Consider the following 14,438-nt stretch of genomic DNA (forward strand, 5'->3'; position numbering starts at 1 on the left):
GTCATATACTTATGCGAGATTTACATATTTTGTTTTACCGTTCACAGTGTGGCATAGACTCGGCGTTTTCCGGAAAATCTGCCAATTTTTCAGACATCTCTGACGATCGCCTTTACATTACGGATGTGTACTTCCAGTCTCTTATCGACATAAATGAGTTTGGAATGGGAGTAAAAATGGAGCCTAGTAAGTTTTAATCAATATGTCGTTTGTTGAAAAGTCATTTCTCCAGGCTTGGATTTAATAAGATACCTACAGGCCACTAGGTCTCTATTACATATTAACCTCTTTCTTTATTCTCCAGTAATTTGTACTGAAGTTGTTAAATCTTTTACTGCTTCGCCAACCTTAATGTGGCTGAACAGAGATCGGAAAACGTAGCTAATTCTTCCAATCAGCACTTCACCGACATAAATGAGTCTGTCTCTTTAGAAGACGTATTTTTTCTTCTTTTCCTTTAACTATGGTCGGTTCGTTTAGTTTTAGTTCACCACTTTTCTCTGCCATATTTTTAGTCCGAAAAGAGTCGGGAGTCTCCCAAATCCCCGTCTAGCGTATCAGTCGGTCTGCCACTAGGTAGTTTTTCATTTACTGTGCTGTTCTGTGTGTTTACTGGCCCATCTAAGCTAATGTCCTCCGTTATGTAGGCTACAAAATCATTCATCCTCCTGCGGAGGGGAAAAAGAATTAAAAATTTTTCATGCTAAGAACCCAACTTTTCGAGAAATACTTGAGGACTGGCAGAAAGCATCGACCTTGTATAGTAGGAGCTTGAACTCTAGTGGGACGTTTCATGAAATAGGCTCTTTCGACTATCAACAACCGAGCGTGGATTTCCTTGTTATAGCTGCTATCGGAAGATAATCAAGGAACCCAGAGAGGACATTTCGGTAGAAGTAAAGATTCGAAATTTGCAGGTTCTAGCCAACAAGTTTCTTTCCGTTTTAGTCGCCTTTTACAGTAAGCAGGGAATACTTGAGGTGTCTCAAACGCACATCCAGCGAGATATTCCAACGATATAAGCTGGGAAACCAAATGGTAGCAGGCGCGAGCCCAGATCGGATTTTTACTGACAACTACCGCAAGGTGTGCTCTCTTCACCTCGGAGCCGCTTTCTGCTAGGATTTTAACTAGAAGATTCCGGTTCAGGTTAAGTAACATCAAAATTGTACAGTGCTATACACTAACGGAGATTTTCGATATCGTGGAGAAGGATGCTATCTGTGAATAATTACATGTAGTTTGAGCTCCAACAACAACTTGATCGGATATGTAATGGAGAAACGCTTCTTGGTGACCGTAACGATAATGCATTACGTTTCATTTGACCGACACCATACGAGCAATCAGATTGACCACTTTGCCATCTGCAGTAGATTAAAATAAAACTATTCCGCTCGAAACGTCTCACCATAGGGTCAAAGCTCTTACTGTACAAGACTATGATCTTGCTAGTCCTCACGTATTCCTCGGAAACTTGGGTTCTTAGCAAGAAAAATTGCGAACTCTTGGCCGCGTTCGAGAGAAGAATTCTCCGAAGAATTTTTGGCCCCCTACATGAGGATGGACGATTCCGTAGCCTACACAATGACGAAATCTATGAGCGATACCATGACCGTCCGGTTGTGGACAAAATCGGACTCAATAGGTTACTTAATCCGTATGGATGAGGATGATCCCACCCGGAAAATCTATAAGGGCAATATCTATGGTAGAGAAAAGAAGACGAGGCAGACCCTGCCTAAGATGGAGCGATGGCGTAGGTCAGGACGTCAGACAGCTATTAGGGATATCGAATTGGTGGACCTCGGTGCAAAACCGGGATGTCTGGAGTTCCTTATTAAGGCAGGCCTAGACCGGATACCGGTTGTTGCGCCGTTGATGATGATGATGAGTAGATTAAAATTGTCTCCTGGATGTGCGCACCGAAAGAGGCGCTGACATCGGCCTCGAAAGGCATCACCATTTGATGATCACTTACTTTCGTTTCCATGTTACGTCCGCCACTTATCGCAGGGTTGGATAGTTGCGATCCGCCAAAATTCGATATCAGCTGTTTGTATGTAATCGCTCGCCAGTGGAAGGGCCAACCTGCTGATGAAATGGCAAACCCACTGAATAACCCGCTTGAGAATATTGATGAACATTGGGCCACCATCAAAAATGCTCCTTTCTCAGTAGCTACGCAGAACGTCGACCACGCCTCGAAGAGGCTTCATCGTAGAAACGGATCGATGAACAGAAGCGATTGAAGGCTCTTTTGACCGCTACGAGTGATGACGTTATCCATACCTTTTTCTTTGTAGCCGATCAATATGATTCTTTGTGAATGCCAAAAGACTGCAGAATTTTTCCGCACCATATATATGGTGAAGAAGGATGCTTTCTATGAGCAAGTACCTCTGGAGATGATGTGATCTGTATGCCAAAGTGGGTTCGAACACGTGGCAGTGGCGCCGTGGTGGCATCTGAGCCACACCGTACGAGCAGTCAGATTGACCACTTTGCGATTTGCGATGAATTTAGGAGTTGCCTTCTGGATGTGCTAACAAAAAAGGCGCTGAAAAGGAAACGGATTTTGATGTTGCTAAGTGAACGAATATACCGACCTGACTATCAGCAAAAGAAAAAGCCAGGCTGACTCCGGAACAACAGCCCAAAAGGAAAACAGATTCGGGAGTTAACCAAATCTTCTTTCATTAAAATGAAAGCTGCGGAAACAAAGTTTAGACGTTGTTTTCAACAGCAGGAACAGCCAGCTCAAAACTCTGCTGGAATCCACCAAGGACCCGCCCGACCAAGTGTCTTAGTCCGGGATACACGAAATTTTCGCCGTAGATTGCAAGAAAGTATACATCGGACCAACAAGAAGGAATGTGGAAACACGTCTTGGAGAGCACCTAAAAGAAGTGGATTAGGCGGAAAACAAGCGACAGCCTTTAGATGGAAAGTAGTGAAGTACATCATCTTAAATAACCAAATTCTTTCTAAGGAAAACCTGAGACTGCTGAAGCACATAAGGAATATAAGGAAGTGTTCGAAAGTTTAGAAATTTATAGAACGCCGAAAGACACGCTTCTCAACATGGAGCAATACAGCGGATACTCCTGGCTTTTCAAATGAGTCAAGGGACGCAATCGAAAGGATAATTAATCGATGAGATGACTAAGTCAGAGGAAAGAAGTGAATGAGGATTTAATTACCCACCCGATGAGCGAGATAAGATTCAACATTCGAACCCAAGCACTTAGGAAGGCAATAAACACCTGCAATCTGTAAATATCATAATTAAAAAACTAGTAAAGGGAAAGGAGACTTTTTCAAATTTTGTATTTCAAGTGGATGCCGTACATTTTGCCAGGGGATATCGAACTCTTTCATGTCCGTGTATAATTTATAATTGCTGTAGTGAGTGATACCTCCTTTCCCCTGTCAGCCTTCTTTTCGCGCTAGAAGATGGGAAGCGTCGAAAGCAACCTTGAACCCTGCCACACTTTTATGTGGAACTTTTACTCACTAAAACCACCTTCCTCTCCTTCCACTCTGCCCGTATGACTCGCTTGGTATTGCGTGAGTCCCCGCAGTAGATCAGATTTGATCCTGCACAGGTGTTCGTCTTTCTCACTCGTTTCGTCTAAGCTTCTTATATATGACCACGATAACGTTATCAACTTCAATCCATATCCATTTCAACGTATTTAATTATGTTTTCAGGTGTTAAGTGCTCCCTGGTTGTAGTTTCAAAGGCGGCCTTTTGAACTGAGAACCTCGGACATGGAAACATGCGTGTTCTGGGTTAACAACAATGTTCGGATGGCTTAACCTTGGGCCATGTAATCTGAAATTTCGTGTGTGGTGGATCATTGCGCCTAAATAATTGATCGCAGGCTGAGGATGCATTGTTTGTGTTCCAACTTAGATATTCATGGACGTGTACTTCCTCCCCCACTTTGTGATGGGTATTACTTTTGTCTTATGTTCTACGAGTGATTAGCCGCGTTGTCCAACCAACACTTAATATCGCAAACTGTTTCACTGGAGTAAATCTCGACCTCAAGGAGGTGTGCAACAACTGCCAGCCCAATATCGTCCGCCGAATCAATATTGGCTATATTAGCCACCAATTTACTGCAGGTTTTCTCATTTTCAATTTTAGTCCAAGTAGAACCTTTGAACTTAACTTTTATTGCTAACGCTCGCACTTGAGGCGCAGCCTTTCTCCCCTCCATACTTTTAATTCCGTTCTTTGAAATTGCGAGTGTGCCCTTTTTTCCTCCTGGATGAAGTGACGTTCTTAGTATTCAACGTATCAACAAACGAAAATGGAGAGATTTCTGCAGTGTCATACGCCTCATCCGAAATAAGGATATTCGGATATTGCTTGCCAAGATTGGTCTGAACATTGAAATCTTTGGGCCAGCGAAAGCAATGGCGGTGCGACACACTTGATGGTAACCTGAAGGCCTCGTAACTGACAAAATAAATTGATGCAACCGATTAAGATGAGCTAACCCCGCTTCTAAACAAGACAAGAGCTGAAGAAAACACATCGGTTGGTTTCATAGAAAGTCCTTATCTTTCTCTCACTCTTTTGTTTGGTGGCAGCCCGATGACACTTCGGTTCTTTGTCGTTTAGATCGTCCACCACTCTTTTTGGACGGCCGATTTTGGTTTTTCCTCCGGACCTTTTTTTCTTTTCCTGCGACCTATTATAGAGGACCTAATAACTCTCACCATGTTTTCAATAGATCGGTACACGTCGTGAACTCGGACACTTGAGAGCTTTCCTAAGCTTAAGTTGCCTTCGTTGGGTTATCCCTCTTGGACAAATACGGTGGGTGTAGGCCTTCATTGGCCAGCAATGTCCTTTCAGTCCATTATTTTTCGTCTTTGCTATTGATGGTTTTGGTAAGATTTTGCTTTGCTTGAAACACCCCCTTCTCCAAATCTAAATTGCTCACAGCATTAAATACAACGATGACCGAGATGTCCACCACCACCCGGTTACTTACTCTCAAAAACCACCTGTACTGTCGTATCGAGCTCCTGCACCTCGTTTTCCGTGGTGATTTTGTGTTCTTAGTATCATCTCCATATCCGTTTTAGTCCACGCACCACCGATGAGCAAAGACGTGCGTACCCACAGCCTGAAAAGAAGGTACATGCACATATATTTACACAGCAATATACATACACTTCCCTATCCGTCAACTGATGTTGCGGCCAATGTGAGACTCAGCAACTCTCGGCTGTCCGTCTGCCTGTTTGTCCGTCACACACACTTTGCTCAGAAACGGTTACACCTATTGGCATGAAATTTGGTAGAAAGATGGAAATTGTGAACCCCATGCAGTTGATTACATTACATTATATAATATAGTATAATGTAGCACGTAACGAAAAAATGTGAACAAATGTGGTGGTCGCTGCATGTATCATTTGGTCCTCAAAATACGGTTTCTGCTCAAATTATCTTAATTACGGTACATTGTTAACTTTTATAAATTTACTTCCAACTTCCCTTAAGTTTTTTGTAGATCTACAAAGATTTGTAGTGATATAGATTTCAATATGGAGTACCATACTGGAAAGTTTGGTGCACGGCGTCCTTCTGTTATTAAGAAAGTTACAGCAGGCCAAAGTTAACCCTTTGGCGTCAAATTAGGGCTCCCTATGAGATAAATGTCAGTACCACATCGAATGGAATATCGGGCATATCCAACGTATGTATACTACAAGCTTTTGTCCCTCCAACCGAGTAAATGAAAGCAGGTGTTTTATTGAAAGTTTTCGCAGGAAGTAAATATGAAAAGTGCATGAAAGGACCAGGCCGTCATGTTTAGAGAAGTGAATTAATGCTTTAATTTTAGGCAATTTTTTAGAAATTTATCTTAATTATCAATTTCTTCAGAGCTATGTAGAGTAGAACCATATTCAGAAATTACCACACATAAATCCTGTGGGAGTACAAATGCTGTAAATTATTGATTTTTAGGTCGAAGTGAGAAGTTTGAGATAACTTCCGAAACGATGGTGATTGACCGTCCCTTTATATTCGCTATAATGTCGAAGAAACATCGACCCTTCCTTTTTGGGGAGGTACGAAATCCCACTTTGAAGGTATTCCAACGGGCCGTCGCAACCTAGACCCGGGTTCTAAAATTGTTTCCATTTCCAGGGAACTACTGGGATAGGAAAAAGTAAATCTTGGTCCAGCAGTGTGCGAAAAACCGCTGATGCGATAGGTAAGAGCACCAGCAGTGTAGAGCCAAGCAGAAGATCAAAGAGTGAATCAAAGGGAAGAAAATCTAAAGGGAAGGTATTATAAACTACGTTTTGTCCCATTGAACATTTCGTCATTTCATCCGCAATTTCATTGCCTAGGATGGTCGGTCTCTATCAAATAGAATTGAACGCGCATCGAGTTCGACCGCCTTAAGATTAAATAGTGTCAATCCTGAAGTTCTGGATAGTAATAATGCTACCCAACAAACAGGCAGTACTAAAGAAGGCAAGAAATCTAGAAGAGGAACGAAGGAGGAGAGATTATCAAAACAAAGGGTACCAACACTGAATTTTATTAATTTTAACCATTCCCTTTCTAATACCAAATCCTTCTTGTGTAGGAATTGAAGCCTGTATCAAACCGTATTGCTCCAGCGTCAAGTTCTTCCTCCGGAGCCTCTGAGTCTGTTAAGCCACAGCGTCTTAATGAAAATGATGCACTTCATCGAAAGGGCTGTCCGGAACTAAAGAAAAAGCGCGAAAGTGAACAGACAAAACCAAAGGTAGACTTTTCTTACTTTTTGTTTTGTTTGTTGATTTTACAAATCCTTCCCTTAGGATTACCAGGCTTTACCACAAAAATTTAAACGAGAGTCAAAACCGTCCTTCGCAAGTTCCGGTTTTGCCAAACAGCAACTTGGAGACGAAAAAGGGAAAGGAAGCCACTATTTGAATGAGGCTTCACTCAAAGGGGTACGATTAGGTTAATTCTTAGGTTATCGATGCGAATTTCATAAAATTGTTATTTTCAGGACATGGCGGAGATAGTAAGTCGTTTAACTTCGGAGTGGGCCAGCTCTCTAACAAAGCATTCTCAAGGTGAAAGCGAGAAAAACAAAGTTAAACGAGAGGTACCGTGAATTGTATTCGATGAGCTTCAGCGTTACTCACGTGATAATTTTTCCTAATTCCAGGAGACGAGGCAATCAAAAACAGACGCTGGGAAAAATAAACACAGAACGATGGAACAGCAAAGAGTTAGTAATAAATTTAGTGACAAGCTAGATCCTGAAGCCTCGGACAACTGTTCCGAGTAACCTTGAAATGTTGAAACACCAGAGAATTGGAAGTCAGTCTATCGTAAGTTAAACTACAACACGGACTTTTAACGTTACAATTGTATAAACTGTATTGCACAGTCATCTTGAATATCACGACTTCTTTGAAACTAATGATTTCACAACCGATTAAACTGGATGGGTAACGCCCCCGATTTTCTGAAAATGTGCATGGTTCCTCTGAAAACTGCGAGATAAAACACAGTTGTTTAGTTTGACGTGCTGTCTATTTATCAATCAAAGTTAACGACTTATAATAAGTTTTGATCTGGAAATCGATTCCTTCTAAAAAATGCCGGAAATGTCGAATGGTACAATAGAAAGCAAGTAACTCTCGACCGTAAGTGTTATATTTCTTCTCAGCAGGTCATAGCTTCTTCTCTTCAAGCCGTAAGTCTGTCCACGAATTCCTATTTACCTCGTTGGCAAGTCCTGCCAGAACCGAGCTTTGCTTTCGTTTATTACGCTACAAACTCTCCTTGCGGCTGATCTGCACTCTGCCATTGTGGTGCATGTTTCCTCCTGGACATGTAAACGTTGTGCTAAACGACGAAGCTTGTGACACTCCTTCCGCGAATTGGCAATTTCTATCGTTTACTAGTAAATAGAAAGCTTGTCACGGCTGGGGCTTCTCCGGAGATTAGAAGCTCAACAGGTCGTCGTTATGAGCTTCATCATTGAATTTACGACAATGTCAGCTGCAATGCCACCAACCCTTGGACCCCAGCGCGAGCCTGTCCATTGCAAGAACTTGAACGGATCTTCCGATGTTCACCCTCGCGATGATCCGCCCACAAGCAGACTGCCGAGCTGCTGCACGCCGAAAAATACCGGCAACAGAAGTCTAACAGAACTCACCAACCGTCCGCGCGAGAGTAACATCAGGGTTCCTTCCTTCGGTTGGTCATGTCAAGGATCCATTTTCCTGCGGAACCTGGACATGTCCTACCAGGACTCGCCATTCAGTAGTTGAAACGCCATCCTTCAAAGCATCAAACCTCCGTCGAAAATCCGGTACGGTCCCATTCAGTGTTGGATAAACGCTAAAAAACATTATTCTTAAACACCAAATCCTGTCGTTTCGTCGGCTTTGGGCAAGAACCCGAAGTTACATGCCGTCCCGAATGCAGCTGGCGCGATACCCCATAAGTTGAAATAAGATGAAACTGGGTCCTTGTTCCAGCGAACTGTGCTGACAACTGGTGAGCGGTTGCATACCTGTGTATGTTAATTTGTAGGATGCGGATATTGCTTCCTAGTTCCACCCCGAATATTAATGGACATAGTCCAGAGTTGACAGTGTGTGCAATGCTCTCACCAAACCTGCCACCATCCTTGCAGAATACATAATTCTCTTTTCCGTTGCAAGGCTTGATGACCTACATGAGCTCATCTCCGGTATACTGTCGGCCAACACCTACAACTACAGAGGAAACCTCAAATGCTTTGCCTCATTGCAGATTTCATGCAGAAGAAACATCGATTGAGGATACAGTCCACGCTCCGCGCACGGTTTCATTTCCAGATTTAGCTCGCACGAATCCTTTTCTTAGCTGAATTTTCAGATTCCTATACGCATCGGTAAAGGACAAGTGAAGTTTTATAGATTGGCACGTGAGGAACCCCCCAGATTCCCGAACCTGGCTAGCATAGTGGCAAGAGGGCACCTCTCAACAGAATACTTCGATGGAGCCTCAATATTTGGCGACCTTCACAGTCAGTTTCGCCATCTTTTTAGTTTTTTGGGATAGCACATCTCTCTTGGTCGTCTGCTCCACTCAATTAGGCCATCGCCAATCTCATTGTCATTACATACTTGATCGGGACTATCCGCATTCGTACCATACATTGCTACCCATCCAATTTTGATTTTTCCGCTGTTAGAAGTTTCCTCGCATGTTGCTCGGGAACCTCCAATACAGTTTCTGACCTCGATAATTCGCAGAAGTGACACCTATTCGGGCATCCGTTACCTTCGGACATTCACGCTCCACTTCGACCTTTTTTGTGAGACAGTCAAAATCAAAAACCAGAACCTCCTCTTCCAGCAGCCCCTTGACCACTGTTTTTGAGCTTGATCCAATAACCGATCTCACTAAAAACCGCAAATGTCTTGTCTTCAACCTAGAATTTGGACAGACGGTTTTCTGACGACGTGACGTGTTGTTTCCTTTTGTCCTTTTTTGCCTTTCGTTTTTGGGCATTGTGGACTACACTTGGATGAAGTCTCGCGTCTTCCCCTTTCCGCGTTTTCCCCAATTCGTTTGCAGTGATTAGCGCTTACAGTGCTCTCAGCGGGAAGCGTAGGTGTTTTTGCTTTTCTCGCATCTCCCGCTACTGTCCACGTTCTCCTGTAGTAGAGAATGTTGTCCAGGAGTTCTTCCCGTTCTATTAGCACGTTTTTCACAACTCTGCGGACGTTCTTGACTACTGCACCTCTAGCAAGGATAGTCGACTGTACTCCCACTCGGCTTGTGTCCGAATCCATCTGCTCAGGTCTAGCGATTTTCTCTGGGCTTTTTCCTAAGGAAGTACACTGCAAGATACTGGAATTGTCGTCCCTGCACTGGCGGTCGCATCACCATCCAAGACTTCTTCCTCTTTGTTTGTTTCAAACTTGTCGCATTTTCATACTGCACACAGACGCAGCCACCTCTTGTTCCTTCCCTGCTATTTCGCCGATTTTGTGAATTTCATTGCTTTTGTTCTCCTTGGGAATCTTAACAACATATAGTGTGCAAGGGGCCGCAGTAGTCAGGAACGAGTGTACTCTCGAAAGCAAAGCCCCTACTCAAGTTCCCTAAGCCCAAGCCTACGATTACTATACTACTATACTATAGTACTATCTTGGACGCAGGTATACTGTCGGCTAGAGGGACAGAGCTACTTATTCGGGCACCTTGTGGATGTCACTCCCAGCATCGAGAGCGACTCGGTTAAGATTGCGAATGACCCTTGAGGATGCCGGCCTCTGATATGGTCGACGTCTCTGTTTTGTATTTCTCAGCATAGCAGTCTCTGTTCCTTCAGCACAACTTAGGTCTACTATATTTGCCCAAGCAGTTTCTCGCGATGTGCTCAAATTCCAGACATTTGAAGCACCTCTTAAGCGACATCTGTTTTCGCAGCCGACAATTAACCCAGCCGATACATCTGTCTGTCTATCCTACGCATTTTCCACAGAAACGACTATATACCTATTACCACGAAATGTGGTAAAAGGGTGGGAACTGTGTGCCAACCCCCCATATGCAGGAAGGACACAAAAAGAAAGTGTAAGCATTTTTTCGCTAAATGTGATCACGTGGGTTATCGAATGAAAGCATTAGTTTTAATATCGATTGTAAAGGGGCGAAGTATGGGGCTAGAATGATGTGGATAATCATACTGGAAAACTTAGTGGAAATCTCGTTACACCTTTAATCATAACGCGCCATGAAGCGAATAGTCGTTCTATATCTGAAATGCCATGTTTCCAGTTTCCGCCTTGTTATTTTTAGGGTTTTGTGTAAAAATAAAGCCTTGATAAAATCAGTACTCTCTGTATATCTCTGCCGGACGTACTTTCCTTGGAAAAAGTTATATCTACTTAGATGAAATTTTATAGATATTATATTATGTACACGATGAAATCTCACTCTTTCAGTGAATAGCATTATTTTGTGGGGCGTTAAATGGGATGGGGAGGTATTGTCACATTTAATTTAACACTGTGCCTTCCTTGTACTTAACTTTCCAAATGATTTCTTTGTTACTCATTGATTCTTTTCAACTTAGAAGAATATATACATATGTTCCTTCAAATCCAATGTACATTTTCTCCTCCTTTTCAGATGCTGTGATGGCGTCTTAATCAAAGATATTGTCAAGATTACAACACGTTATAGCTGCAAATTTCAATAATCCTCGGAAGAACCCTCGTTAATTGATACGGACACTCCAAGAAATCATGATGGAGAGCCCAGTGAAGCTATACTATATTTCGCCCATATCGCATCGCAAGAACAGAAAAATTGACCGACGCCCTTGTACGTGCATTATATTCTACTTACAAACGTTGGAGCCTTCCAAAAATGAAAACTTTCATGCACCAAATTTTATCGAAAGAGCGGAGTTTTATATTAACTGTGAAGTGTTTCTTTTTTAAATTTTGGAACTAATCTTTCGACATTGATGAATAAATTTATGCTAGAAAGCGAGTTCTGCTAAGAAATGAAAATGAATCTTACTCCCCATGCATAGAACCACCTCAAGGGATAGCTTTACTTTGGCAGTGACCCTCTAAAGACTACCAGATTCCCGGTTCGAAAAGAAGGGCAATAAACAAATAAGCGACAGATTTTACTTTTAGTTAGTGTTATTTATCAGACTTGTAGATAGCGATACCTTGAGGACCACTTGTACCCTTCTTTAGCACTGTGCGGTCTCCTGCTTATTTATTTAATCGCTGGAAACCCGGCGGATGTACATTTGGTTTGGAAGAAGAAAAGGCTAGTAACTAAAGTATGGACAGTTGCTGTCTCTTATATGGTCAATTAAGGAAAACCAAACCCCTAAGTCGGTCATAGCGCGTCAACTACACCTATGGCCCATCGCAATCGTTTCCTGGCAATGTGCTTCAAGTTCCACCACCATTTACTGAGGAGCTTCCACTCTTCCTCTATTGTTCTGGGCCACCCAACTGTAATACGAACGATTTATCCATTAATGAATACCATTACATGGTATAACCCGCAATGGATTTGTCGCCCGTTCTCAATTTGTGACCTATCCATTACTATATTCGCCTCCATTTCCTATGCTCTTAATTCGGCAAAGATCGTAAAAATCCAGCGTGTGCGAGGAGTGAGGTATTTGATATCGTTGCCCCCTCTCATGCTTCGAAAAGAAGGCTAAAAATAGTCGCAGACAAGCGTGATTAAAAAAGAACTGAAATAAGTGACCGTTGGTTTCTGACGGAAAAGGGTATGAAGGGAAAATCGGCGGATTACGAAAGAAACTTTAAACTTTGGCACACGAATCCTCACATTAGGAAGGCCACAAGTAGTGGCCAAACTATCGATATTTGCACAAACGAATAAATTTTTTTTGAAAAGCAAAAAAAGGATTTAACTCACCACTGCTTTACTCAAACGCTCAGTATAGATTTTGTTAAGTGACATCTCGGTAAACAGATCGAGTACTTGTCAGCTATGTCCGCTAACACTTCGAAAGACCCGAAGTCCGCACAAGCCAAGATGGCGTGGGTGCTTGCCGGGAGTCACTGCAACCACACCGACTTCAGAAGCTTGACCCCGAACTTATCCCCGCCCAACCGCTTCATCTCACGCAGCAGTTGGCTCGGGGAGCGGTCACCTGAAGTGAGCTCCGACAGCAAGTGATTTAGGTTTGCTGGCTCGCCGACAGTCGATTGATGAATTTAAAGTCAATAATTTTTACATATTTTAAAAAATGTAGGCTGTTAGTGGGGTTGCGAAGACTATGAAGTGTACCTTTTTCTTCCTCAATGAGTCAGCTTTTTCTGGTGAATTATTTAGCTGGGGATAGTACCCAAGCTCCGACTGGAATGTATTTTTGTTCGCAGGGTAGTGAGTAGAAGTCTTTGGATGGTTCTACAGATTAGTTGCTTCCCCCTTTGTTGTTGAAATTTCTTGCTGGCTTTTTTCAACAATCTCTCCTTTTGCTGTTGCACGTTCCTCAAAAGGAGTCGAAAAGTGTGATATGCCATATCCACAAAAAAGTTGACAAGTTGACATGTGAAAATTACGAAGGCTTCCACTACTTTGGATGTCCTATAAAATTTTCACAAAAATTCTAGAGAGCGTAATTAGGCTGGACAGCTCAACATCGATGCCTATCGAATATTTGTGGTCTTCAAGCAGCTATATGACAGTATTGACCGAAATGTGCTGTAAAAAATAATGCTTGTGGTGGGAATTTCAGTTTTACTGGGTCAGTTAGTGCATCCAGTAAAACTGGTAAGCCTTACCAGAATAACAATGTAGCACACAAAAGTGCAGGTCAGAGTCAATAATAGCCTGACAGATACATGCAAGACAAAGGTCGGATTAAAGCAAGAAAATTGGTTGGCACCTTCTATTGTTCAATCTGGCACTGAAGCAGGTTATACGAAACTTGCATGTGGACACAAGTCCTGCCAAATCATCGCAAACGAAGTTGTTTAAAACGAAAATAAGACAAAAATGATCATGCAAACGGGAAAAATGACGCCCACTAGACAAAATATAATGATTGACGAGTACAACTTAGAAAATCTAGACAACTTTATATACTTAGGCGTACAACTGACGAAAAATGGAAATGAACTTGACAAAACGACGAATTCAGCTCGCAAAAAGAGCCTTCTACTCGGTGCTTCCGATTTTAAAAGCTAGCGGCATACACAGGAAAGCTTAACTCCGAGTATAAAAAACCATAATAAGACCTGTAATATGGGACGGATATGAAACATGGATCTTAACACAAACTTTCAGAAAACTGGTCAATATATTGGAAAGAAGCATCCTAAGGAGAATAATAGGAGCTAAACGAGAGGACCCCAATGGCGAATCAAATACAAATATCTGATGGCCCCCAAGTCTCCAAATTAATAAAACTTCGGAGTTGCAATGTTCAACGTAGGGACGACATTTAGTTACCCTAAAAGGGTATTCGAAGGGAGGACAGAACTACGATGACCGGTAGGAAAACCGCGAAATCGCTTGGCCTATTCTATTGAAGACGACAGCGCATCACTGCTCGGATTTCAAAATGGGAGGACGCAATCGATGGATCGAAATGATTGGGAGTCCGAAATGGGCTATAGAGCCTCATCGACAACTGTTTCGAGCAAATTTGGTAGAAAATTGGTGCACAAGGTGTGAGGCTGAAAATATTACAAAAAATCGAAATTGTAAAAACTGATATCTGTGTAAATAGGAAAAATTCTAAGAAAAGGGACGAAACTGTTAGCACTGATTTCGGCGGCCAATGCCTTGAAAGGATTATTTAAAGTGTATCCTCGAAAGAATCGGAATAATTACAAAAATTTAAGGACCTTTTAATAATCAATGAACGAGAAGTCAGCTATTGAAG

At 42.3% G+C, this 14,438-nt stretch overlaps 1 protein-coding gene across 1 annotated transcript in view; it reads left to right on the plus strand.

Annotated features, from left to right (window-relative positions):
- LOC119648522 overlaps positions 1-11,550 on the plus strand; it is an 83,328-nt gene extending 71,778 nt beyond the window's left edge. Inside the window, exons 13-21 of the mRNA XM_038050290.1 lie at positions 48-186; positions 5,996-6,120; positions 6,179-6,319; positions 6,385-6,561; positions 6,627-6,788; positions 6,844-6,978; positions 7,038-7,136; positions 7,200-7,370; positions 11,177-11,550. Coding sequence (XP_037906218.1) covers positions 48-186; positions 5,996-6,120; positions 6,179-6,319; positions 6,385-6,561; positions 6,627-6,788; positions 6,844-6,978; positions 7,038-7,136; positions 7,200-7,322 — 1,101 coding nt within the window. The 3' untranslated portion in view covers positions 7,323-7,370; positions 11,177-11,550. The remainder of the gene's footprint in view (positions 1-47; positions 187-5,995; positions 6,121-6,178; positions 6,320-6,384; positions 6,562-6,626; positions 6,789-6,843; positions 6,979-7,037; positions 7,137-7,199; positions 7,371-11,176) is intronic.
- Positions 11,551-14,438: the final 2,888 nt, after the last annotated feature.

The sequence above is a fragment of the Hermetia illucens genome, chromosome 2 (assembly GCF_905115235.1).
Source record: "Hermetia illucens chromosome 2, iHerIll2.2.curated.20191125, whole genome shotgun sequence".
In the NCBI taxonomy this organism is placed as follows: Eukaryota; Metazoa; Arthropoda; class Insecta; order Diptera; family Stratiomyidae; genus Hermetia; species Hermetia illucens.